The following is a 25,269-nucleotide window of genomic DNA, read 5'->3' on the forward strand; positions in this document are numbered from 1 at the left end:
GAGAGTAGCAGATTCGGGACTAGAATCCAAAAAGCCCACAGAGATATTGAGGAATTTCCTGAAAAACTGCAATTTTAGGTTAACAACTGTGGTATACCTTTGAGCATTCACCACCATCTGATTCCCTCTCTTTCCTGGACACACAGCTTTGCTACGTGTCTGAAGCCCCAGGAATCTGAGTTGGGGCCCATGGAGTGTACTCAAAGTTATGTTCATTCTCCTCCAGTCTTCCCTGACCCCAAACTCAGCCTACCAGGTGGAAGATACTGGTGTGACTTTGAATCCACAAGGTGGTAGAGTCACAGCATGGACTCTCCTGGGTCCCTGAGTCACTGCCTGGAGGAGAGAGGCCCAATAGGAAATAACCACAGTGCACTTGGGAAGAGTGAGACTCAGCTGCTACTGTGCTGGGCCCTGAGATGCTTATGCAACTGCAGTTCACTTTTCTAATATGAGGATGCTTTGCACGTCCTTTGTATTTTCGCAACTGGGACAACTACTTCTAAGTAAGGAAACTATGATCACTTTATCATACCCCAGTCCAGGCTCAGCTGAGAGACACTGTGGCTTACCATGGGTCCTGGAGTCCCGTGCATTCCAGGTTCACCCTAAAATAGGGAGATACATACTTGTCACTCAGAGGAATCTGTTAGAGGCACAATTATGGAAAGCCAAAGTAGATTCGTGGCTTTAGAATCTGGTGACATAATTACCTTTTTTCCCTTCAGCCTTTCCAGAGGAATATCCCCTGTCAGGATGGCACCAGGCTCTCCCTTCTCGCCCTGCAATGCAGAGAGTCTTTCAGTGAAGTCATGCCTCCTCCTGCCATCTTGTCCAATCAACACTAAGACCTCTCAGTCCTGCCCTCGTGATTTCTCACCTTTGTTCTGCCTTCACAACACCCTTCCAGCTTTCTGCTCCAAGTTACCTCTCACTAGAGTATTGCAACAGCCTCCTATGTGACGGACACTCCTTCCGACTATCAGATCTACTGTCCCATAGCACAGGCCATAGTCTTCCATGGCCCTCCAGGGCTCCCACTGATGACAGATCTGGACCCCACTTTCAACCCTTCAGGACCCAGCCCTAGCATGGTCCTGCCCACCTCTTGCCATATGATACCCCTCCAGGAACTTCTGGCTCCTTATACATGTGGTGACTTGACTTCCTAACGACTTGAGATCTGTCCCTATCAAGTATCTTCATTCTTGTTAAAAACTCCTGAGACTGAGAAAGATGAAGGTATAAACACTAGATGCCTCTCTCAACACAGGGGCCCCAGTGTCCATGGGCAACTTTGCCTCCAAATTCTGGGCTTCTATGAAAAAAAACTTACTTGGTCAGGCAAAGCTATCCCTGACAGACATTAGGGAAGAGGAGACGGGAGACTTGGGGTAAGGATGGGGAATCCCACCCCCAATCCTGTCCTCAGCAGAGCCACCCACTATTCCCAGAGGGTCCTGAGAAGACATAAGTCCAGAGAGCAAGACCAAGTAGAGAAGCCTCTGTCTCCCTGTGAAGTCTCAATGCTGGCCCCTGGGGAGCTGGGCTGGGCCACCCCAAAGCCTCCTTTCAACAGGGCTGGAAGCAGCCAGGCCAGTGGTACCAAAGCGAGCAGAGCAGCCTCTTGTCTCCATCCCCCAAAGCCCATGCATGATACTTGGGTCTTACCACTCCGCTGGTGAGGAAAGGCAGTCCTGAGCACGCCAGCAGCGAGAAGAAGCAAGCACAAAAGCATTAGAGGTAAAGTGAGAGGAAGCACGTGGGCTGCAATGGCTGGAGCAGGGCCAACTGGGGCATCTGTCACAGCGGCAGAGAGTTAGGTCCTGCTAGGTCCATCTGACCTTGTCACATCAGAAACAGCACCGAAAGCAAGAACCGCTCTTCTCCCAAGCCAGAACTGCCCTGGCACTGTTACCTCTGCAGGCCCTTGGCAGCAAAAGCACCCAAGTTATTGACCCCATGTGTCTCCAAACCTCTGCACAGCATGCCAAGCCCTCCACCCCTAGAGCTGTGGTCCCATAGACACCGGAGCCTCTCTCCTCCTCTTTGGAAGCCAGTGTGGCATGACGGAGGAGGAAGAGAGATCTTAATCCTCTCTCCTCTCAGAGAGCACACTACTGACTCCCCACAGCAGGCTTAGGGGATGCTCAGGGGCCCCTGGCTCTGTGCAGATCTCCATCATAGGAGGGCACGTGCCCTCTGCCATCTCTCCTATCTGTTCCCCAAGTCTTATTTCCACACCCCTACTGCTCAGTATAGGAAACTGCTGGCACACCTCCGTGGGTAGTGAATGAAAAAGAAATGAAAATGTAAATGAGTGGGCTGGCGAGAACTCAATCTAGATTCTTTCTGATCTGTTTATGGATGTCACTCTCCCCCTCATCTATAAAAATCAACAGGGAAGTTAATTCTAAGAGGCAAATGTGGACGGTACAAAGACTGGTTCTGTACCCCGGGAGCTCTCAGGAAGTGCTCTGCATGTTAAATATTTATTTCAAAGATTGTGGACCAAGACCATCATCCAACTTCAGAATGCCCCAACTCATAATTTCTAAATATTGGCATTCATTTTATTCACGAGCTATACACACTTGGATCCATCAAGTGCTGTGAGTGTCATCTGTGTAGCAGGTCTGTGCTGGTACCAGAGCTGGAGAAAAGCCTGTCCCGGGGGAGTGTCCATGTTCCAAGGAGGACACCCAGCAGGCGATCAGACCACCCACTGCATTCAAGGGGGCGTTGAGTTGCATTCTTTTTCCAAATTATGGTGAAACTCAATTTCATGCCCTCCTGGCTAATCTGTGTCATGAAGAAACCCTGAGATAATAAAAGGTAGGAGCTAGAGAGTGACAGCTAAGAGACACAGCATTTCTTTTGGACATGGTGGTAACGTCCCAGAATTAGATAGCGCTGATGGTTACGGAACATTGTAAATCTACTAATAACCATTGAAGTGTATGATTGAAAGGAATTAATCTTATGGTATCTGAATTGTATCTCAGAGAAGAAAAGAGTTAATAGCCAGTCATGTTCAGCCCATTGGAAATAGTTAGCAAATTCCAGAGCACGATCCCACCCAGACACCTGGGTCCCCCTCACCTGCTCTCCTTTTAGTCCCGGAAATCCAGGCACACCAGTGTCACCTTTTGGTCCTCTAGGGCCCTGGAAGGAATTGTTGGAGAGTATTGTGTTGTTTGTTAAAATGCTTTAACTAATCAGAAAACTTTTCCCCCCAACAGTAGAAAAATAGAACATGCCATTCCCCAGGCAGGTAGAAGTTACGATTAGCCATGAGATTTTCTGAAATTTAAGAGGTCCAGAAATTGTGGACTAGAGAAAGTGACCCTGAGTGGGAGAGGCCTGGGGTCCTGGGCTTCTCCGAATGTTGGTTTCCTCCAGCAGGGCAGCTGCTTCCGCCCCAGCACTCACCCTCCACGACGCCCACCCTTTTGCTCCCTGTGAGGTGGGACCCAGCATCCTAGCCTGATTCCCAAATCCATTCCAGCAGGCCTCACACCTCATCTTCCATACCACTGGGTGATCCCTTCCCTTGACCGCCCTGCACCCCCATTGCTTCTGTACCCATGCTCATGCCACCCCTGCAAGGTTGGCATCACCCCTCCACAGAACCAAATTCCACACGCCCAGCCAGAGGTGACCTCTCAAGTCCCACAGATACTAGATGTCTGAGACAGTGACAGTGACTCTCAACAGCCTCTCCAAAATGCATTTCGACACTTTACTGCTAGCTTTTCACGAGCCCTGTCCAGCCTTTGGGGTGAAAGGGTGTTATCTAGCGTAGCAGAGGCTTTCAAATACTGGCCATTATTATTGTTTAACAGTGAGGCTCCTTTCTTTCCTTTCAAATAAAGTCTTAAATAAAAGCCCAATATATAAACATGTCAACTGGAGCTTCCCTTGGCAGAGGTTGGCAGCTTGGATCCTGCCTATCTGGCCCCCTCCTTGTGCCCTGCGGTGGTAAACAGGCTCTTTCGAGGAGCTTGGGGCTCCCTCAGAACATGCAGATACTCTTGAAAGGAGGGTGTGTTCTGGAACATGCTTTGGCTCTGGGCGCAGTGGAGCTGGGGTAGTGCTCTGGACTCTTCTGCTCACTAAGGCATTAACCAATGGCCAGCACTCCCTACTGTTTTCTAAAGTCTAGGTAACATGTATTTTTAGTATCACAGTAGCTTATGCTCCTTTAGAAAATACAAAAATGCTCCCAAAAGTAAAACAGAGATGACCTATAATTCTCCTGTGAAGAACACATTTCTATTACATTTTTGATAAATTTCCTTCGTTCGTCCTAGAAGCAGTGTGTGTCACCTGTTGGCATTAGAACTTTCAGAGCTGCAGGGTCTTGGAGAAATGGCTCACCTCCTGCCCTGGGGCCAGACTTCAGCACATGCTTAAACTTCTAGACACAACTAATCAGTCTTGATGCAGAAGTGGAATTCCCCCTCCCGTGCTGTAAGTCCCATAATGGTGGACGCAGACTGTTAACCATCGGGAATCCTATTCCATGGTTTCCCTCCCTCCCCCACTTTCCATCACCACCATCCTATCCCTTCAGGGACTTCATCTACTTGAACTTTTTCTACCTGGAATGCTGAAGCACCCACTCTCATTCATGGCCAGCCAACTGCTGGCTCAGGCTTGGGTTGGTCCTGAAGAAGACATGAGTTGGACCCAACCCTCCACAAGGTGTTGATAGAACAGCTAAGAAAAACCAAACAAGACAGATAAGGGAACAAATGACTGTTACTTAAGGCAGAAAAGAATCACAAGAGTGGTGATAATAAAGCCCCATGAGACTCAAAGAAGGCGATCCTCCAGGTGGGAGCAAGGACACAAAAATTAATGAACAAGATGGTGCTGGAGCTTGGTCAAGCAGAGATGGAGGAAAATGTCAGTCCAGGTGGAAGAAACAGAATGAGCACAGCCATGGACACAGATGGAACTTACTGGAAATCCAGGCAGCCCAGGCAAACCATCCGGTCCCTGTGAAACACCAAAGACAAAGCATTTCCAAACTCAGCAAGGACACTGTGCCCAGCGCCTTCCCAGGGCCTGAGCCTGTCCCCCACGGAGGGCTTGGTAGTCTTGCTGCCCCATTTTGCAGAAGATGCTGAGTCTGGGAGGGAAGGAACCCTACAGTCACACAGCTAGTTAGTGCTAGGGGCAGAAGCTGCACTTGGACACCCAGAGTTCCACTCTGCTCCCCAGAGAGAGAACTCTGCAGCTTCTTCCTCTCTGAGATCCCTCAGCGCTTGAAATCCTTGGGGGTGATAAGGACAGCATGGGGACCTACACAAGCAAACTCTGAAGAGTGGGTCAGGAGGCAAGCTAGGGGGCTGGGAGGATGGGGATACACACTGGTGGGATTTGCTATTTTCCCTTGACAAGAGAGAATTATAAAGGACTAGCCATTTAAAGGACCTGAGATACCGAGTGTTTGTGCTGTACTATGCTGGGGGCCAGGTCCCTCTTCCATCTCCTGACAACTTCATATATATATGATGATGCAGTGCAGAAGAGACAGTGAGACAACCCACAGACAGACATGGCTCCACGGGAGAAGCCAGTGGCAGAGGAACCTCTCAGATAACAGCAAAAATCTTTGGGCAGGTACTGGATTTTTCTCTAGGGCATGGATGGACAGAGGTTGGGGCCAACTTCCCTGGGATCTGTAGCAGCAGCCCAAGCAGCCCTGGGCCTTATACAGCTGCAGAGGTATAAGCCTTGGTCTCCATGGGACTCACAGTGCCAGAGTGCACAAAGCAGCTTCACATCCCTCACCTCCTATAAGCCACTCCAAGGTGGCAATTTGCTATCAGAGAGGAGGATCCAGGGTTCAGAATGGTGTGTGGTGGAGCTGGGGTTGGAACCCCAAGGCTCCTAAGCAAGAGCTCCCCTCTTTCCCAGATGCCAGCAGATGCAATGAGGATTTAATGCACAGGAGGGAGGAGGAGGGAGCTTTCTTCCTCTTAGGTCCCTCCATGCCATGGTCAACCCTGCAGACTTGCAGAAGTAATGTCACTTCCTCGTGTGTTAATTTCCTCATCTCTAAAATGGGATCAGAAAGACTGAAGCAAGTCACATTCCCACCCCGTGCTTCAGTTTCCCCATTAGCACAACCATATGTCTCTCTAGGCTCTTCCTAGAAATGAGACGATGCGGATAAACGCAGGCCCAGAGCCCGGCACAGATGGCAATTTCTCTGTTACTAGGATTCCTTGATTTCTATTACACATATTTCTGATGCATAGAACTAGAAGCTTCCACTGCAGTGGACACAACTCTCTGCACGATCAAATTAACATGAATGCAACTTTTCCAACATGCAAAGTTATCTTTCCATTTTACTCTGATATATTCTAGCTCAATTCTTCAGCAGCTGAAAGGACCCCGAACCAACATGACATTGTTTCAACAGGGCATCTGGGTAGGAACCTCGTTCTAGGACAGCTGTGGATACAAACCGGAGGCCCCATGAGCTCAGGAATGTCCGATAAATTCATGGATCCATGGGTGATATTGATCAAAGACTGAAAAGAGAGAAACCAAACCATGAGGATAAAGGTGGCATGTGCTCTGTCTTGCTTCTGACTGTGAGGTTTTCATTGAAGTCACCCAATGCAGCACATATTGATAACACCCCAAGGCCCCTGTCAATCACACCCATCCCTCCTGCTTCCTATCACACAGCCCTGAGCCACCTTATCACTTTCCTTTTTTAATAACTTTAAAATGGCACAATACGCAAATGCCTCCTCTCTTTTAAAAAATTTAAATATATATGTGTAGATGTCTATGTGAATATGGATGTCTATCTCCCCACAGAAGGCATACAGTGCTGGAGGTGGGCGTGGGCATGTTTGCTCATGTGGTTACTTTACATAAATGGCATCAGGTTTTATTCCTGAATTTGCTTTATCCACTCAACCATATTGTGTGGAGATCTTTCCATGTAGAAATTTTGTAGTATGCCTATTTTTAGTTTCAACAGATTGCCAAAGAACCATTCAAAGAGGCTGCACAATTTACACTTCTACAGAAGCACACAAGATTACTTATTTTCCCACATCCTTACCCACACTTGATTTTTTAGTCACGGTACTTTTTTTTTTTTAACTCCAGCAATCCTTTTCCCAGTTATTTGGGACTTTTCTGTCTCTCTGCTGTCCATCAGCATGACACTATTTCTCCCAGAAGGGTCACTGTCTTGTATGAATAGGATGGTCTGCTATTAAGCGGGCCAGGATCTGATCCCAGCCACATTCCAGTGTCCTCTCCAGGTTCCCAACGCTCTCCACCCACCCCCAGGCCTGCTACCCTGTCCGTCAGCTCCCTGTGTCTTGGGCCAATTGCACAGTGCTACTCTCTGCTTTGACTCAGGGTACTGCTGCCACTTCTACTCTGTTCCACGTCTACTTGGTAAAAGCCCTTCCAGTTTTCTAGGCCCTACCCAAGGACACTTCCTCCAGAAAATCTTCCTTGATTTCTTATATCCCAAACCAGCTTTCCTCCCTTGTTCTCCTACTTATGTTCCTTGGCCTCTGAGTTAGAGCCATTGTCTTGACTGCACTGGGGACCCTGCCTCTTTAGAGTCACATGGCTGACATAGGAGCCAATGTAGTGTGTATGTGTCCTTGATACCTATGCCAGCGTGTTGATGATAGAAATAGAAAATTAAATGACATCCCAGGTCTCATCAGCTGATGCTGATGAAGCCTGCCCCATGTGCCAGACCACGGGGATATGAGGAAGAAAAAGAGCCCCATGGGCCAAATGGAGGAGACAGACATGTTACCAGATCATCACTGGACAATGAGGATTTTCATGATGTAATTAAAAAAAATTACATGTCACTGATTTCCCTGTCAGTGGGGGTCAGAAGGGAAGGGGACACTTCCTCCACTGGTATGGAGAGCTTTCCATGTGAAAAGTATGGATATTTTTAGTTTTAACAGATGGCCAAAGAGCTTTCCAGAGGGGTCATCCAAAAAATGTTTCCTTGACATGAAGGGGGTTCATTTGGTGTAATCCTTGGCCTCTCTTGATCACTTTACTCCAGTCCTGGAAGGAAGAGGGACCTTTCTGATAACAGTTTGGGACACCTATAGGGACATGCTCAGCAGAGCACCACCCTTCTTTCTTTTGGATCTTCCTGCTTCTAGGAAGCACGCCCACTGACTGGTAGGCAAGTCTGTGGACTCCAGGGTTAATGAACAGGAACACCTGGCCCACCCAAGGGGGCCTAGGCCTTCAAAGTGACCTCTCTTGGATGAAGTCCAGAACCTGGTTGGGGAAAAGGGGAACTGCTTAGCTGGGGTTTCTTCAAGACCCTAATAGCTCTCATGCTCCTAGGCTGCCTTTTGAGTTGACCACAAATGCTGCCAACCAGAAGGAAGGGTTCTGGAGGGCTGTGTGAGGCAGTGGCATTCAAGCAGGGCCAGTCAGGAGAGGCATGCTGGCAGGTGGAAGCTCCCACACCGTAGGTTGGCTCTGTGCCCAGCATCCCCAGCAGCCCTGAGGCCCTGCAGTGGAAGACTACCTTGATCTCTCCTTTGCAAAGGCAGAAAATACACAGCCAAGCTCTGATTTGGATAATACTCACACTTGACAGGACCTCGATACGCCCAGGTGGCCCCCGGGGCCCAGGGGGTCCCACAGTGCTGGCTCCATCCATCCCTCTTTCACCCTGGTTACAGCAGAGAGAAGTGGGGAGATAGTTCACTGGGTATGGAAAATGCTTCTAGAACCAGGTTGGAAAGTTCTTCCCCCATACATCTGTGACCTTACCTTGGGTCCCTGGTCTCCTTTTTCCCCTTTGGGACCCTGGAAAAATATACAAACAGGAGGATGAATGGACATTCTTTGGTTTTCTTGGATTTGCTTTGCTCACTGCCCCGACCTCGCCTTTTCATCCCATGCAACAGGAGCAAGGGATGAGGGAGACATGCCCCTTCCAGAGGGAGAAGGAAAGAACTCCTCACAGAGAGGGAGAGACTCAGAGGCCCTCTCCCAGCACCAGCTGAGTGTCCCTTTGAGCCCCCTGCATCTGGGGGAGGTGGGAGGTTTGCATATTCAGCCACGGGAGGGGCCATGCTGCTCCCTCCTGGTGCTCAGTTCAGGGTCCCATGAGACAAAGCTAATGAAATCCAGGGGGTGGGCCTCATGAGAGCATCACAGTGGACATGGACAGTGCCTCTCAGGAGTGGACGCAGCAGGGAGGGTTGCCCGTCAGGAGCACAGGGTTTTGAAATGGGCCAAAGTATGAAGCTTCAGTGGGGCGGCTGGAGGGAGGCAGGCAGAGATCTTGTGGGTAGGGGAGAGATCAAGAGACAAAGATGAATTTCAAGTTTCCCCAAGTGATATTTTGGGCAAAACTGCTTCTCCCTGGAAAAACAGGCTATAAAGAGCCCCTTCCAAGGTGCAAAGCTTCCCCATTGCCCAGGTGGGGGCTAAAGGATTGAGAGGGGCAGAGCCAGGATGCACCCCCGACACAGCCTCCTCACTCCAGTGCCACAGCAGGACAATCACCAGAAGAAGGTGTCAAAAGTCAACCTACACTTGAAGCAGTTGGCCTGGAGAGTCTCGGCTCACTCAACAGCTGGATACTTCCTGAGCCTTCAGTATCCTAGGGAAGGAGGAAGAATGGGATTTTCAGATCTGGTTCTGGAGCACTCTCTTATGCCAGGGGTGATTTGGGGTGCTGGTGGCTCAGAGGCAAAGTGGACCAGTGTTCAGTGGGCTGGTCTTTGCAGTGGCTCCTAATGCATATCATTTTCTAACCATAGAAAGGGTGGGGAAAGTACCTCAAATCCAAGTCCTGTTGTACATCCAGGGCCTGGGGGTCCAGGAGGGCCAGGAGGCCCTGGAGGTCCCATGACTCCAGGGGTGCCCACTTGTCCATTTTTCCCAGGGGGCCCTGGTAAACCTCTGCTGCCGGGGTCACCCTGTAAGGAAGAGGGTAGGCTTGTGACAGGCCCCGGATTCCCACATGGAAGGAACAATGCACACACATCTGAGTCAGAAAAACATTCACTGAAGTTAATTAGGTGGATGTATTCTCTGATCTGTGCTTAATAGCACAGAAACAGCTGTCTGGCTAGTTGACATTCTCTTGGAGAGAAGCTGACGGGCCCTTGGCAATGAGTTTGTAGGTGGGGGTGAGGAAGGGGAAACATGGCAGGTCTCTGTTCCCCGCTGGCCCTCCCCGAACCATTCCTCTGAGTGTGCTTCTCTCTGCTCTGTGACATTTATGTGTTGGATGCTCCAGCCCAGCACCCCAACAATAGCAAACCCAAGGAAAGGGGAAGAGGGAGGAGACACTTGCTTTCGCTTACCTTTTCACCAACTGAGCCGTTAGGCCCTCTTGCACCCTGGAAAACACAAACACCCAAGAGCATATATTTCATTAGATATGTTCAGAAAAAAGTGCAGAATTATGTTCCCTTCAGTAACAGGACATTGCAAGGGGACCCATTCTGTCTTGGTTTGGCTGGTGTTTCTAAGACGAGCATATGGCCCAAGGGGGCAGTCTGCTAGGTCAGCCATGGCCAAGCTTGTGAACCCATTCTTCAGCCTTTAGCTTATTCCCTGCCTCCAGAGTAAACCAGAGAAGTTGGGAGAGATCACAGAATGTCCTCGGAGGGTCCTCGGCATTGGAGACAGTGTCCTTCCCCACTACTTCCATGAGAGAGGTAAAGGGGTACTTCCCCTACCTAAAGCAAGGGAGGGCTTCAAGAACTTGACATGCATCTCCTAGACTTTGAGAGATTTGGTGGATAATGACTGACTCTCTGAAAAATAAGAGTAAAGAGTACCTTCCACCGAGAATGATTAAGGAGGAAACGCGGGATGCAGGGAACAATGAGAATGTATTCTCAGACTTCTGTATAATTAAAAATTAATTTTAAGGACCATCTAAGGTGGGTTTGCCCTGTCCTCCACCTCGCAGCCTCATGGCACTTCCACAACGTCCATGACTCTGCCAGACGCAGGAAACCAGGGAGCTAAATAATGTTTAGGTTCTTTGCAGCTGGGACACTTTGGGACTGTCATTGAGGATGAGCCTAAACAAAGTTCTGGAGGTTCATAAAAAAGGTAAGGCCATGGTATGTCCTGCAGAAAGACCTGCACACCTGGGCGACCACCACAATCTTCCCCGTCCTTTCCAGAGCTGGAAGAGTGACAGTAGAGTGACCCTGAATTGCTGCACTCAAACTCCTGTTTAGAAGCACCTTGGGAGCCTCCTTGAACTGGGAGCCAGCGGGGACACCCTAGCTTTCTGGAGAGGTGGGAGGAGGAGGGTGCTGGAGGAAGGAGGAGTTGCAGCTGGGACCTGTCACCTCTTTGGCGAGACCTACCAGGGAGAAACTGAACATGACCTTCCACCTGGGGTGGAAACAAGACTCAAATAATTGAGCTCCCATCGTGCTGCCCAATCTAGAGGCTACAGTTTTTCTGTCTTCCTCTCTTGGCAGTGGGATCATGGCCTGTTGCCTACCACCATCCCATCTTGAGGGAAGTGCAGACATTGTGCATTTTCTCAGCAACAAATCAAACCACCACCAGGGCTACTGTGAGACAGAAGCTGAAGTGGCCCCAGCTCTGAACGCCTTACAGCTGTGCTGCCAGTTGACCCTGTTCAAAATTTGTTCACAAGTAAAGGACTATCTTTTCAATTGCCTTTCCTAATTCTTTCAAGTCAAGAATGCATCTTAGAGCAATTTCATAGAAAGATCTAGAGGACACCTTGGATCTTGATATCTGCCTCAGAAATGATTTCATCCAGCTTGTACAGGGTGAAGAGATAGAACTTGGATCCATTTACTGGCTCAAAGATATGTAGACTACCAGTGCAGAACACGAGGAGATTAGCCTGGTGATAAAAGAATTCACTTACTGGAATTTTTGAGAACAGGTAGGGTTAAAAGTGGGAGCTTTGATGAAAAGGCTCAGGAAAGACTCCATACCTCCAAAATGGAGATGGTGGAGATACTTCACAATTAGTGAGAGAATTTTTGTGTGGTGGGGCCACACACTATCCTGGAATTCCAACTCGCAGAAGTGCAAATGTGGCGGTGAGTGAAGAAAGAGGGAGAGCTCGGCTGGAGAACAGCCACGCCTTAAAGGCAGGAGCTGCCACGGTGCCGCGAGCTGTGAAACCATCAGATCAGAAGCCTGTCTCATCAGGATGAACTGGATCAGGAAGGACATCACTAGACTTCAACATACGGGAACTTCACAGAACTGAACAGACCCGAGGATCTCTCTCTATCGAGGCCTCTGAGATGCCTCCTGGGTGTCTGCTGGCTTTGCACGGGGTGTTTGCAATCCTGATCACTGCAGTGTGTATCCACTGCCATTGACCATTGTCTGTTTGGTTTTATGGAGGCCTGTTATCATCCAGATGATGTGCCAAAGACATCTGATGATGAAATAAGATATAAAGCAGGAAATCAGGCAAATACCGTGAGGTTTCATTTAACATTTAAACATGTTCTAAGCTCTAAACCTATAACTGGATCCTAAAAGTAGCTCACTGCTCAGATCCTTTTTTTTTTTTTTTTTTTTTTTTTTCAGTAGAGATCAAACCCAGGGCCTTAAAGAAGATGGTAAAGATTTAATTGCATTTCTCTTACATCTACAGAAAAGACAGAAGCTGATTGTACGATGCCATTTTGGGCCCAGTGAAATTAGTCAATGTCGATTCTGGGAACTCAAGGTTCCTCAGCAATTCTGGGTACCAAAGAAAATTTCAGACTGACTCTTTCCTGCCTGGCTGTCTTAGTACCTTCTGAGACTGAAGAAGCAGCTGAAAGACCACCGTTAATCCTAGGAGAGCTGGAGGCAGAATCAGCAGTGTAAAAAGAAGAGAGACGATTTTCAGAGGGTCACGCTCTCCAGCAAGTTCTGTGGCATCATTTCCCGAGCATTCTGCAGCTGAGAAAGCAGGCCACTCCCACTCACCCCTTCTTGAGCTACAGATCTTAGAGTTAGCTCCTCATCTTCATATCATTGAATTATTCAATGACATTCAATTCTATCATAGAATATTTGATACATTCTTTGTGCATATGTGTGTAATATAAACCTATTCTGTGACATTTTCTTCACTGGAATATTTAAAAATAGAAGCAAATACATCAATATTTCATGAGAAATACTTAGTAGAAGAATTTAGATAATATTTATAATAAATACACAATTGGATCCTGAATAATCTATTTTTTCATCTTAAACATCATTTTTAAAAAAGCAACATAAAATGATAAGGATTGCTGTATTCGTCACATATCCTGAGTCTCATAAATTAAAAATATGAAACACTCCCCAAATTTGCATATCACACTAGTGCAGGGGCCATGTTCATCTCTAAATGGTTCCAATTTTTAGCACTGTGCCACCCAAGTGAGCACTATTTAATACATTCTTAACAACCATTCACACTTAGATGACAACATCCACATTGAAAACAATGATTACATATTTTTAAAATTTCCAGCTAAATAAACTGAACCTTTTTCTTTGGGGGAAATCCCACTTTGGGGAAGTGCCTAGACTGGTCTCTGTGGCCTGCTCATAGCAAGGGTGGCTGAGGAAAGGCTCCCCTACACATGGATCCCTCCAACTGTGTGAGCCGAGTCAGGGCAGGGAGTGAGGTCCCTGTACTCTGGAGGTGTGTAAGCTGAAGGGCACTCTGGTGAGTCAAGGATCAAATGTGTAATTGGACGGTAAGTTCTTCAACATCCCTGAGCTGGCTTATCTCCTTCAGCCCATTTTTGTTATTTTACATTCAGTCTGTGCTCCTTGGTTTATTTTTCTTTTCTTTTCTTTTCTTTTTTTTTCTTTTTTGAAGGTAAATGTCATGTGTAAAGTTTCTCTCCAGCTGTCCAGATGCAAAGTGCAAAGTCCCTTCTGCTTTTACTTGACCAGAAAGTATCATAAACACACAGCGCAAAAAATTGGGATGTGGAACAAATTTCTGGAACAAATCAATAAACATGGGATCGATCTCCAAGTCATCCAACTGTCAGTCATCCTGGGCAAGCCTGCCCCCTGCTCCTCCTCCAGAGCGCTGCTGAGTCTCCGCATGGCAAAGCACCCTCTGTGCCTCTGTGCAGATGTGGGCTGGGTATGGTTAAGTTCCACAGTGTAGGACTGTGTGAGAGTCGGGGAGGTCGCAGGGGAAAGATCAGGCAAGATAGAGTGTGGGTCGGTGGTGGTCTCCTGCGAAATTTAATTGCTTATGAAACAGCTGGTACATGTAAAATGAGTTCTCTAAAGCTCAACAGTTGATGCTTTTTCTGAGAAATGTGCTTTCCACGAAAATCGGGTTAGCGCTTCAATTAAAATAAACATACTTGAGAGCTGATGGAAACGGGAAATTTAGTTCAGTGACGCTGGTGTCCAGGCTGTTGACATTTCCACGTTCATGAGGGAGGAGGTGCACGGGGGCCCTCAACTCCACCCAGGAGAGAGGGAGGGACCCTCTCTTTTCTGAGCCCTAGTAAGCCCCCCAGTCACATTACTAGTACAAGGTTCCTTGTCTTTATTGCCTCCCTTTGCGGACATGGTTTATCTCATAAAGCAGGCGGGGAAGGCTCTGGCGCAGGAATCCCCTCCCCACACCCGCACCAGCATGGGGCTTCCAGTTGGGAGACAGGACAGCCTATGGACAGAGAAGGAGGGCTGGAAGGGAGGCTAGATTTCCAGAATGGCAGATTAAAATGGTGTCTGAAGGAAGTTTCCTTCATTCTTCAAATGCTCATAGAGGCCTGTGCTAGTTTCTAAGGGCACAGAGACAGTGCTATGGGCTCCATGGCCAGGTGGACAGGGAGGACAAACAAGGACGCTGACATCTTCAGGGTCATTGGTTAAGAAGGGTCCCTGCAGCATAGATATTGTGCCAATGGGAAGTGGAGGAAGGAGGGATGCTTCCGCTCATAAACCGTCCGGGACAGCTTCCTAGAGGACACTGGCGCTCCCCTCTGTCTGGTCCACTACCTGCAGTTTCAGTCACCCAGTCAACCATAGTCTGAAAGTAGTGATTGGAAAATTCCAGAAGTAAACAATTCACAAGTTTGAAATTGCACGCCATTCTGAGCAGCATGATGAAATCCTGCACTGTCCAGCTCCATCCTGCACAGGACTTGAGTCACCCCCTTGCCCAGAACATCCATGCTGAATACAAGGCCCACCATTAGTTGCGTAGTCAACCATCTTGGTTGTCAGATCTGCTGTCATGGTATCTCAGAGCTTGTGTTCAAGAAGTGCTTGTTTAACTTAATAAAAGCAAAGTGTGAGAGTAGGGACACTGGCAATTTTATTACAATTATTCTATTACTATTTATTGCCATTAATCTCTTACCATGCCTAATTTGTAAACTAAACTTTATCATAGATATGCAGGAAAAAACCAGTAAGCACAGGGTTTCGTACTATCCATGTCTTGGGGCATCCACTGGGGTCTCAGAACGTATCTCCTTAGGATAAAGGGGGACAACTGTATCTGAACTGGGTCTTGAAGGATGAGAAAGGACTTTCCTAGAAACAGTGAGGGGAAGGTAAATTATACTACTTCCTGCCAGGAGCCATGTGAGGGGGTACCAGATGATGACCTAGAAGGGCCTCTGGTGTAAATGGGGAAGGGTATCAGGACTTTGCCCTGCAGAAGAGAAGCCACTGATATTTTCTCAGTTGACAGGGAAGCAACTGATGAGGGCCCACTAGGGGAAGGTGCATAGGGCACCGGGTGGAGGATGGACTGTGGCTGGAGAGAATGGGGCACCAATGTGGAGCCCAAAGTCCCAGCATGGGTGAGAAGAGAAGAATGTCTGATCAGGGTGCAGAGAAAGGTCGGTCTTGGAAGCTGACCTTTGGTGGCAGGGAAGGGAGGGAAAGGAGGAACTGAAGAAGACTGTCTGAGTCCAAGTCACTGGGTAGATGGTGACATCATTCACTGAAGCTGGGGTAGGAGAGATGCTGAGTTGGGCATAGTGAGTCCCAAGATGAGGACATCCAGCCGAAGTGACCAGCAGGCAATTACAGAAGAGGCAAGGTCAGGATTAGGGATAGGACAGAGGAGCTCTGGTGGCTCCTGGTGTTAGAATCCACCCCTCCCTTCTCCGTACCTTCTCCCCTTTCATCCCTGGAAGACCGGAGGTTCCATCGGGTCCAGGCTGTCCCTCAGGACCCTGCAGAACATCAATGACAACCAGTCATATTTCTGCTAAGAATCACACACAAACCCATCCTAGAAAGGAGGGCAGGGTCCAGAGGTGGGGGAAGGCCAGTGGGTCCAGGTCCTTGTTCCAGGGCCAAGACAGGAATGCCAATCCTGGTCCCAGCTGGGCCACTGCTGGCTGTGCCACCTGGACCAGCATCTCTCACTCTCTGGGTCACTTTCTGATTTCCTTTTCTGTGGGGGTGTCAGGAGCAGGACTAGACTGAATGGTCTCCGGGGCATCCACCCAGGCCCGGCTCTGGGGTCCTCTGGTTTTAAGATCTCAGCAGTCTGTACTTCTTATACTGGCCATGACAGAGCAGTAAAACGATGCACAAGATGATATTCTTGGCGCTACTTCCCGGGAGTCTCAGCGATGGCTCAGATGCGGAGGATTTTGCTTGCAAACTTTAGCTAGCTGCTCTCTCCCCAGTCTTAGACAATGTGGTGTCTGCAATCTGCACATCCCTCCCATGGCCACAGAAACAGGCACAGAACTTCAGACACTTACTGGGGGCCCAGGTTCACCAGCAGCTCCATCCTCTCCAGGAGAACCAGGGGGTCCATTAAATACATCAGTTCCTGGTTTTCCTGGAATCCCCGGTGGGCCTGGGGGGCCTGGGGGGCCTGGAGGACCCTAGAAAGCAAGGAATTCTGTTAGAAACAGTGAGGGGAGGGTAAATATGTACAGAGCATATATGTTCATACCTTCTCTTCATTCCTCAGAATGACCCTACATGGAAGGTTTGATGTTCCCACAGGAGATGGGGACAGCCAGGTCCATGAGACCATGTAACTTACATATACAGCTAATCCATAGAAGAATCAGGATTTGAATCTAGGTCTTTTCAACCCCGTTACATCATATTTTCTCCCAAACGCTGTATATAGTAGAGGTCCAATTAGCTGGAACGCCTGAGGAGCTCTGGTTAACTGAGTCTTCTTATTAACCATGAGGTCTATACTACCTGTTGCCTGAAACTCATCCTAAAGTGAACTGCTTAGCCTCTTGTGGGTTGGCTGGTCCCACCAACCTGGAGGTCCCAGGAAGATCCATTCGGCTCCTGCTTGACTCACCCAATGAATCCAGAGCTCTTTCAGCCCTGGTGGCATGGTCATGAGGAGTGGGCAGTGGGCCAGCTGAGTGCAGCTTCTAACTGGGGGTCCATGTTCAGGGCTCAGGGGAAGGACTGGGGATGAGGCTGGGGCCTGGGGAAGAGGCAACAGCTGCAGCTGGAGAAGGGAGGTGCTCCCCTGGGGGCCATTTACAGAGAGACTTGTGGAGCCCAGCCTTGGGCAGGAGGCCAAGGAGCACAGGCGCCAAGGAGGGAGAAAGGGCTGTCTGGAGAGCTAACGGCAGGGGTGGGGGTGCCTGAGGGCAGGGAAGACTTCAAGAAAGGTCTGGAAGTCAAGGTATGACAGGCTATTTAGATAGGGAAGAGGTCAGGAGAGCCGTTTCTTGAACAAGAAGTGATATGGGGGCAGTGGGATCAAAAGTCAATGGAGGAGGTGGAGGTCCGTGGGCAAGCCTGCCCAGAGCAGCCTGCTGCAGAGGGCGGCCAGGGAGAGGAGGGGAGGGGAGAAGAGGAGGTTCTGAATATGAACCCAGTCCACACTTACTCCAAACCTAATGAAACTGACCAAAGTGGAAAAGGTCAAACACATAGGAGGAAAAATATACCAAGCCCCGTGGACTCTGCCAACAGCCCTCAGTCCCTACGCTCCTCCCTACCACCCGTCCCTGCGCTCCTCCCTCCTGGTCACAGACACCAGGCCATGTCCCTTAACACTCACTCTTAATAGCTCCTCACTGCCCATGAGGTCCCCGGAGCCAGAACCGACATCCAGGCCCCAGCCTAGGCCGGAGCCCTCAGCCTCCGCTCCCACCTGGAGAGAGAAGAAGTCCCCAGAGCTTAGATTCAACGGTCTCCACAGACGCCATCACCCTGGAAACTTTCCCAAATTCTATAGTTGTGTAACCTCTGATGCCAACTTCCCCTTTCTCTGGCTGCCCCTTCCTACGTCCCTCCTCCCTTGTAGCCCCCCACCCATCCAGCTCACAGGGGGCCCCTTTCTCAGGCCCTCTGCCTGCCTTTCAAACCTCTCTCATCTCCAGGCCTCATTCTGCAGTGGCCTCCTCCATGAAGTCCCCATTTCCCTGTTCTCAGCAGAATTTCTCTCTCCCTCCTCTATTCCCTCGGGGCTCTGCCAAAGGCTCAATTTGGTGCTAGGACAACCTGACCTGAAGTCAGCTGCTTATGTGTCTGTTGGCCCCTCCAAAGGGCTCCTCAAGGGCAGGCCCGATCATGAGACTCCCTGTGTGTCCAGGGACCAGCATGAGACCTGGCTCCATGACACCACCAAAGGCCTCCAAAGAGGCAAAGGGAACTTTCAAAATACTTCCTGGTCCCTAGTTCCTGAAGACAGAAACCAGGTGAGGCTTCCTTCAGTCATTAAATGGATGTGTACCAAGCCTGGGAGGCTCCAAGGAGCAGCTGGTTTGGGGTTAGAGCTGGGTGCAGGAAAGCCACGGTGGGGATGGGGGTGGGAGGAGAGGACTGGTGATGGAGGCTGTGGGCCTCATCGGAGAGAGGAAGAAGCAGCACATAACTATGATCAGGGGACCTGGGAACTGCCTGGGTAGGGAGGGGGAGGAAAAGAACCTCTTGGAGAGGTTTCCTGGTTTTTCTCTTGGTGACCAGATAAATAGGGTACCATTCCCCAAGATGGTGAACTCAGGGGGAAGAACAGGACTGGGGCAAGCGGGAGTCCCGTGTGGGATGTGCTAAGTTGAGGAACCTCTGGCCATTCAGGGCATGGGACATAGATTGGACATAAATGAATCCTGATGCTGAGCACCCTCCAAGCTTCTCCTAGAGGCAGAGAGCCCTGAGGCCTGATGGGATGGTTCTTTGGGGGCTGACTAGGAGAATATCTTCAGCCTGTGGCTGTGTCACACTGTGTGTGACAAGCTGGATGGGGAACCTCACAGTGGGTTCAGTAGCCCCAGAGCGTCCAGGAAGCCCTGGAAGCACCTCCCCAGCACCATTCGGAAGAGAACACGTAGTCAGTGAGGTGCCCCTCCAACTGACCCTTTTCTTTCGGTAGAAACTGTGCTCAGTGTCAAGATCTGATTACACAGAAGTGAAGACAGGCATCGTTCTTTAGAGGGACAACCCATGGGTCACTCTGCCCCCTCAGAGGTCAGGAGTCCTGTGGTTCCTGTGCCATGCTGGTGGGAGGAAAGGCATTGGGGGAAGAGCTGAGCGATGTGGACATGCATTGTGTGCACCCCCTTATCACCCGGGGCTCCCCCAGTCCTGGTCTGGGCACTGCCAGAGTCCTGGCATCCAGCCAGCCCAGCCTCCCAAAACCTGTCCTGCCCACCTGCTTCTCCCGCCAGCCCCTGCCACCGTTATGGGTCTTTATCGTTCAGAGGCTGCTTCCCTAGGCTCCTGGCCGCCTAGGGCGCAGGCGCATTGCCGGAATCACCTCCAGGTCCCAGCTCCCCGCACAGGGCTGGTGCTCAGGAAATACCTTTAGAATGACAGAAGCACCCATTTGGAAAGGAGGAGGAAAAGAAATCAGAGAGCTGCATCCCAGAGAAATGGCTGCCCTGGCAAATAAGGCAACAGAATGGTCGAGCGACCAAAAGAGGGGTAGGAGCATTGACAAGGAAGTCCCCAAATATCAGTGCTGTGACACAGCCCTCAGAGTCACCAGAGCCCTGCTGTCCACTGAGGTAGCCAGAGACAGCAGCCTCCCTTCCCTCACCTCAGTGTGCAGATCTGGGGTTCCAGGGCTGAGGCCATCTACCTGCGGACCGCCTCCATGCAGCCCAAGGGAGCTGAGCAGGGACAGAGGGCCAGGGTCACATGGAGATGGGAAGGCCCCCATGGGCAGCTGGATTGCTGCCTGTGGCCAGGCAGGCTCCCTGAGCAGGCCTCCTCGGGAGCACAGGCCAGGGTCACTGTGCTGCAGCCGCTGGGCCAGACTTTGCCATCAACAACCATTTCATTGAGAGGAACTAGTTCTCTTTCTGTGGTGACTGACACGAGATAGCATTTCCATAAACATCGCCTCATTTTGTCTGGGCCAGGGTAATCACCATCAGCTCCATTTGACAGAGGAAGAAGTGGTACAGAACTGTCCTGGGGCCTGCAGCCCTGAGGCAAACCCAGGACCATGGCCCAACACTTTCCCAGGAGGAAATCCAAGGGCAGAGCTTAGACACACAACGCCTGAATGGGAAGGAGCCTTCCAGGGCAGACGGGGAAACGGAGGCCCAGGGAGGACAAGGATTTGGACAAGGTCACCAGCTGGTAAGAAGAGACCACCAGAACTGCCCCCTGCCATTTTCGTGATCCCCCCTCCCTGGAGCAGAGCCTGTGAGAGCCCCAGAGGTCCCAGCACAAACCTTTTCTCCTTTGGGCCTTGCCTGTCCTTCTACTCCCACATGCACTCGTTCAGCCTAAAACAAGAAGATTTGGTTAAAACTTGGTCACAATAGGGGCTGGGGATATAGCTAGTAGTAGAGCACTTGCATGTGTGAGGCCCTGAGTTCCATCTCCAGTACCACCACCAAACAAACAAACAAAAACAACCAAAAAGCCCAAAAAGAAACCCTCAAAGAACAATATCTTTGGGACATATGGCTGCTGAGCTCTGATGATATTCCTGGGCGTGAGCTGGTGGCCAGTGCTGGGCTAGAGTCCGCGAGCCCATGGAGGGGACGTTGGCAGATCGTCCGCGAGCCCATGGAGGGGACGTTGGCAGATCATAGGTCTCAGTTCCTACGCACAAATGGCTACCAGGAAGTCCATGCACCAGGAAGACCATGCACCAGGAAGACCATGGCATTTGAAGTCACCCAGACTTGAGAGTTAGTCCCATGTTTTGCTAGTGTTCCACAACACAGATTTTCAAGTATATTAGCTCATTTTAGAGGCAATGTTCTTCATATGTTCTAGAAAAGATTCTAATATCTAATCAGTCCTTAGAAATGGGATGGCTTGATTTCGACCGCTGTGGCTCATGTCTGAAGGTGGTGACTGTGGACAGTGCAAAAAAAACCAAGACAGAAAGTCCAGAGACCAAGGCTGCCACCTTTACTTGACCCCTGGGAACTGTGTGACTTTGAGGAAAGCCGTAATCTTCTCCGGGCTTTCATCTGCAAAATAATCTATAGCTGATTTATTGAGAGCATACTATGTGCTAGGCAAAGTTCTTCACATATTAACTCCTTTAATCTTCATGACAAATCAAGAGATAGGTACTTGGACAATGACCCCCGCATGTGGTGCAGGAAGAGGTGAAGAAATGGGCCACACACATGTGGTATGCTGTCTCTCACCCACTAAGCTACACTGCCTTGGTGACTCTGAGAGTCAAAATCATCCTAAAATGTTCCAGAGGGCATGCCCTCCTGAACATCTTACTGTGCTTTTAAACTAACTGCTCAGGACCTGGACTGTCCACTTAAGTTTCCCACAGGTCCTTAACACAGGCATGGGGTGGTGATCTGTCCTCATTGACTGTGTGCTGAGATGACGTGGTGGATTCATTCATTTCTCCCTTCCTTTCCCTCTCTCTCTCCCCCAGCTCCATTCCCTGCTTCTTAGAGCTTTCCAAAAATCAACTGTAGAAATCATAAGCCCTCATGCAGAAAACTCCAAAATATATCAAGGACCTAACAATCTCCCACAGCTTCGAGGCAAAACTGAATATTTAGGGAAGGTATTTCCTTTCAGGGTTCTTTTTTTTTTTTGTACCTTAATATATTTTTTATTTATTCTTTTTAGTTATATATGACAGTAGAATGCATTTGGACATATCACACATAAATGGAATATGACTTCCCATTCTTGTGTTTGTTCATGATGTGGAGTTACACTGGTCGTGTATTCATATATGAGCATAGGAAAGTGTTGTCTGATTCATTCTACTGTCTTCCCCATTCCCATCCCCCTTCCATTCTCCCCATCCCCCCCATCCAATCTGGTGAGCCTCCACTCCTCCCTCAGCCCCACCTATTGTGATTCAGCATCTGCATATCAGAGAGAACATTGGCCTTTGGTTCTTTGGAATTGGCTTATTTCACTTAGCATGATAGTCTCCAGTTCCATCCATTTACTGGCAAATGCCATGATTTCATTCTTATTTAAGGCTGAGTAATATTCACTGTGTATATATACCACATTTTCTTTATCCATTTATCTGGTGAGGGGCACCTAGGTTGGTTCCATAGCTTAGCTATTGTGAATTGAGGTGCTATAAACATTGATGTGGCTGCGTTGCTAATTTTAAGTCCTTTGGATATATGCTGAGGAGTGGGATAACTGTGTCAAACGGTGGTTCCATTCCAAGTTTTCTAACCTTCCAGGGTTCTTGCATGTGAATATTTTTAAATAGTTAAGACCACACAAGTTCATAACCAGCTTCTTTCACTTAATGTATTTCCCCATTATTAAATATTAATAATAATGTTTATAACTGTGTAATATTCCATTATTTGAATATACTTTAACTCAATCCCCTATTGTTGGCTAATTAAATCATGCCCAATTTTTCTCTGTCGGACAAAATTGAGGTCAACACCCTTCTGAACAAGACCTTTTTTTACATATCAGACTATCTTCATTAGAATGGATTCCTAAGATAGAAGTTCTGGTTAGTTCATGGTTGCTAATATGTAGTTTCATGGTCATTAACAGATGTGGACAAAGCTTCCCATCACTCATCAGTGCCAAGAGCATGGCTGGCCCCACCAGACCAGTTTCCTACAGCAGAAAACACAGGATTTAGGACAACCAACTCAGTTTCTTCAAGAAATCAGCAGCAAAAAGAAAAAAAGGTAGGAGATAATCAGAGATTAAAAGACACCTGAGACACTTATTAACCACATGCAATGTGTAGCCTTGGTGAAAAAAAGGCATTGGAAAAAAAATAACCAGCGTATTAGATAACATGAAGGAACCATGGTTGATTTGTGAATTGAACTGCTATAAACATTGATGTGGCTGTGTCGCTGTAGTATGCTATGACAATACAAAACAGAAAGGTTCCAGGTCAATCTATTAGCAATGTGTGCAGAATTATTTACAAGTTAAATGATATGATGTTTGAGATTTTTAAAAATATAATCCAGTCCTCCGCCCCTCCCCCCTCCCAAAAGATGGCGGCAGGGGTAGAAGAGATGAAGCAAGACTGGCAAAAGTTCAGTGATTGTTCAAGCTGGATGATGGCTATGCAGGGGTTAATAACGTCATTCTAAGCCCCTTTGTGAATTTTTTAGATTTTCAAAAATAAAAAGTACCACAGCTCATCTTGCTCCGAGGGTTTGTCACCTGGGACCATCCCCTGGGGTCCTGGATGCAGACTCTGGTGCTAGAGGCTGCCTGGGTGTGTCTGTAGCACAGCTGGGTTAAACCTGGAGTTCCTTCTCGCCTCCCGCCTTTACCAGTGACAACGAGGAGGCCTGGGCCTCCAGGAGTCGGGGGCATCCCTGAAGGTGGAACCTCACCCTCTAGCTCCCCACTGAAGGTCTTTCCCGCTAGCCAATCTCCCATGGATGAGAACAGGTGGCTGAAGCTCAAGGGCAGGACCGTGCAGGCAGTGGGACTGGGGCCAATGCCAGCACCGCCCCTGGAGGCCTCCACAGCCACAGGTGTCTTGACCTCCCAAGCGCTTCCTCCTTCCTGTAGAATGGAGCCGGCTCACCTGACACCAGAGGCTGAGGTGGAAATAGGATCAGGTAACGGAGGCACAGGAAGCTCCATCAATGTCCCTTCAGGAATCTTGTTTCCTGCCCCCTGACTGTGAATCCCTCAGGGACGGGAAGAAGGTCAAGTTCCTCTGGACTGAGGGCCCAGAGGTGCTGTGTGCCCAGGCAAGGGATGAGTCAATGACTACCAGAGGGAGGGACATGCTGACTATAGGGATGGGACCAGAGGGTCATTGGAAGAGGCTCTTGACCAAGGGGCCTTCTGGACTCCCAGCAGGCTCTCTTGACACACCTGCTGCAGCCCCTCAGATTCCAGGTCAGCGCTGGAGCACTGAAGCAGATGGGCCACGTGACTGGACCTTGAGCCAAAGGTCACTTAGAGAACTCAGGCACTCAAGCAGGTCAACAACCGGGGGCCGCAGCGGGGAGTCCTCTAAAAATATATTCACCTTTGAACAGTAATTTCATTTCCTGCTTCACATACCTCCAAACTGAGGCTTAGCTGTGGTTTTCCTATTTCTAAAAGACAAGTTACAGCCCTTGAGTGGTGACAACCTCATGTGTGGGTACGGTGTCCCAAACACACAAACTTGACCTCACAGCTACCTTCTTTCACAGACAGTAAACAGTCTCAGAGAAACTAAAGGATTTGCTTCAAGTCACACAGTGGCAGTTCAGAATCCTAGACGCTTGTGCTGGAAGTGACTCGAGGGTCCCACAAGGTCCATGCTTCCATCCCTCTACAGTCCCCAAGTCATATAGTCAGTGTGTGTGTCTTCCCACAGCACCTGTTAGAAAGGTCTCGTTTCAATTAAAAAGGGCAGCAGGGACCGAGGCTAGGTCCCCTCACTTTTTACTTCTTGCTCTTTCCTCCCCAGGTTCAAATGCCCAAATGCACAATCCAAAATGAGACCCAACTCTGAAAAGGCCGGGGCTGCCCTTGCTCTTCCCTGAAAGAGCTCCAGTCACGTCTTCACATCTCCCAGTCACTCACCGGAGTGACTTCTCTCTCGGGAGCCGTCGTCGTGGGGACCGGGAGCGGCAGCCCATCAGGGGGAGCACTGCTGGATCCCTCACCCCCAGTCACGGCAAGGGGCTCCTCTGTGGAGGCTGTTGCCCAGTCTTCATTGCCAGGTGCCTGGAAAGGAACCCCCGAGGGGTGACGCTACCCCATCCACGTGGCTGTGGTCACTGCCATTTCTACGGCACTAGCTCAGTTTCAAGGAAACTTCTTACCTACGACCTCCATTAACCCCCCCCCCCACACACACAGGCTCAGCAATCTGTCTCCTCTCAGGGCTCAGCT

General features: G+C 49.3%; 1 protein-coding gene and 1 non-coding gene across 2 annotated transcripts in view; both read right to left on the reverse strand.

The window, feature by feature from the left end:
* Positions 1-25,269, reverse strand: part of Col15a1 (collagen type XV alpha 1 chain) — a 108,337-nt gene that overhangs the window by 27,834 nt on the left and 55,234 nt on the right. The window contains exons 10-24 of the mRNA XM_047524937.1: positions 24,958-25,101; positions 20,658-20,711; positions 18,035-18,127; positions 16,752-16,877; positions 16,149-16,211; positions 10,356-10,391; positions 9,825-9,965; positions 9,578-9,646; positions 8,809-8,844; positions 8,624-8,707; positions 6,486-6,551; positions 4,969-5,004; positions 3,103-3,165; positions 714-782; positions 573-608 (exon numbers count right to left, since the gene is read on the reverse strand). Coding sequence (XP_047380893.1) covers positions 573-608; positions 714-782; positions 3,103-3,165; positions 4,969-5,004; positions 6,486-6,551; positions 8,624-8,707; positions 8,809-8,844; positions 9,578-9,646; positions 9,825-9,965; positions 10,356-10,391; positions 16,149-16,211; positions 16,752-16,877; positions 18,035-18,127; positions 20,658-20,711; positions 24,958-25,101 — 1,116 coding nt within the window. The remainder of the gene's footprint in view (positions 1-572; positions 609-713; positions 783-3,102; positions 3,166-4,968; positions 5,005-6,485; positions 6,552-8,623; positions 8,708-8,808; positions 8,845-9,577; positions 9,647-9,824; positions 9,966-10,355; positions 10,392-16,148; positions 16,212-16,751; positions 16,878-18,034; positions 18,128-20,657; positions 20,712-24,957; positions 25,102-25,269) is intronic.
* Positions 13,330-13,433, reverse strand: LOC124965103 (U6 spliceosomal RNA). The gene has a single exon (XR_007105107.1). It is a non-coding gene; the product is annotated as a U6 spliceosomal RNA (small nuclear RNA).

Source organism: Sciurus carolinensis, chromosome 14 (assembly GCF_902686445.1).
Source record: "Sciurus carolinensis chromosome 14, mSciCar1.2, whole genome shotgun sequence".
Taxonomy (NCBI): Eukaryota; Metazoa; Chordata; class Mammalia; order Rodentia; family Sciuridae; genus Sciurus; species Sciurus carolinensis.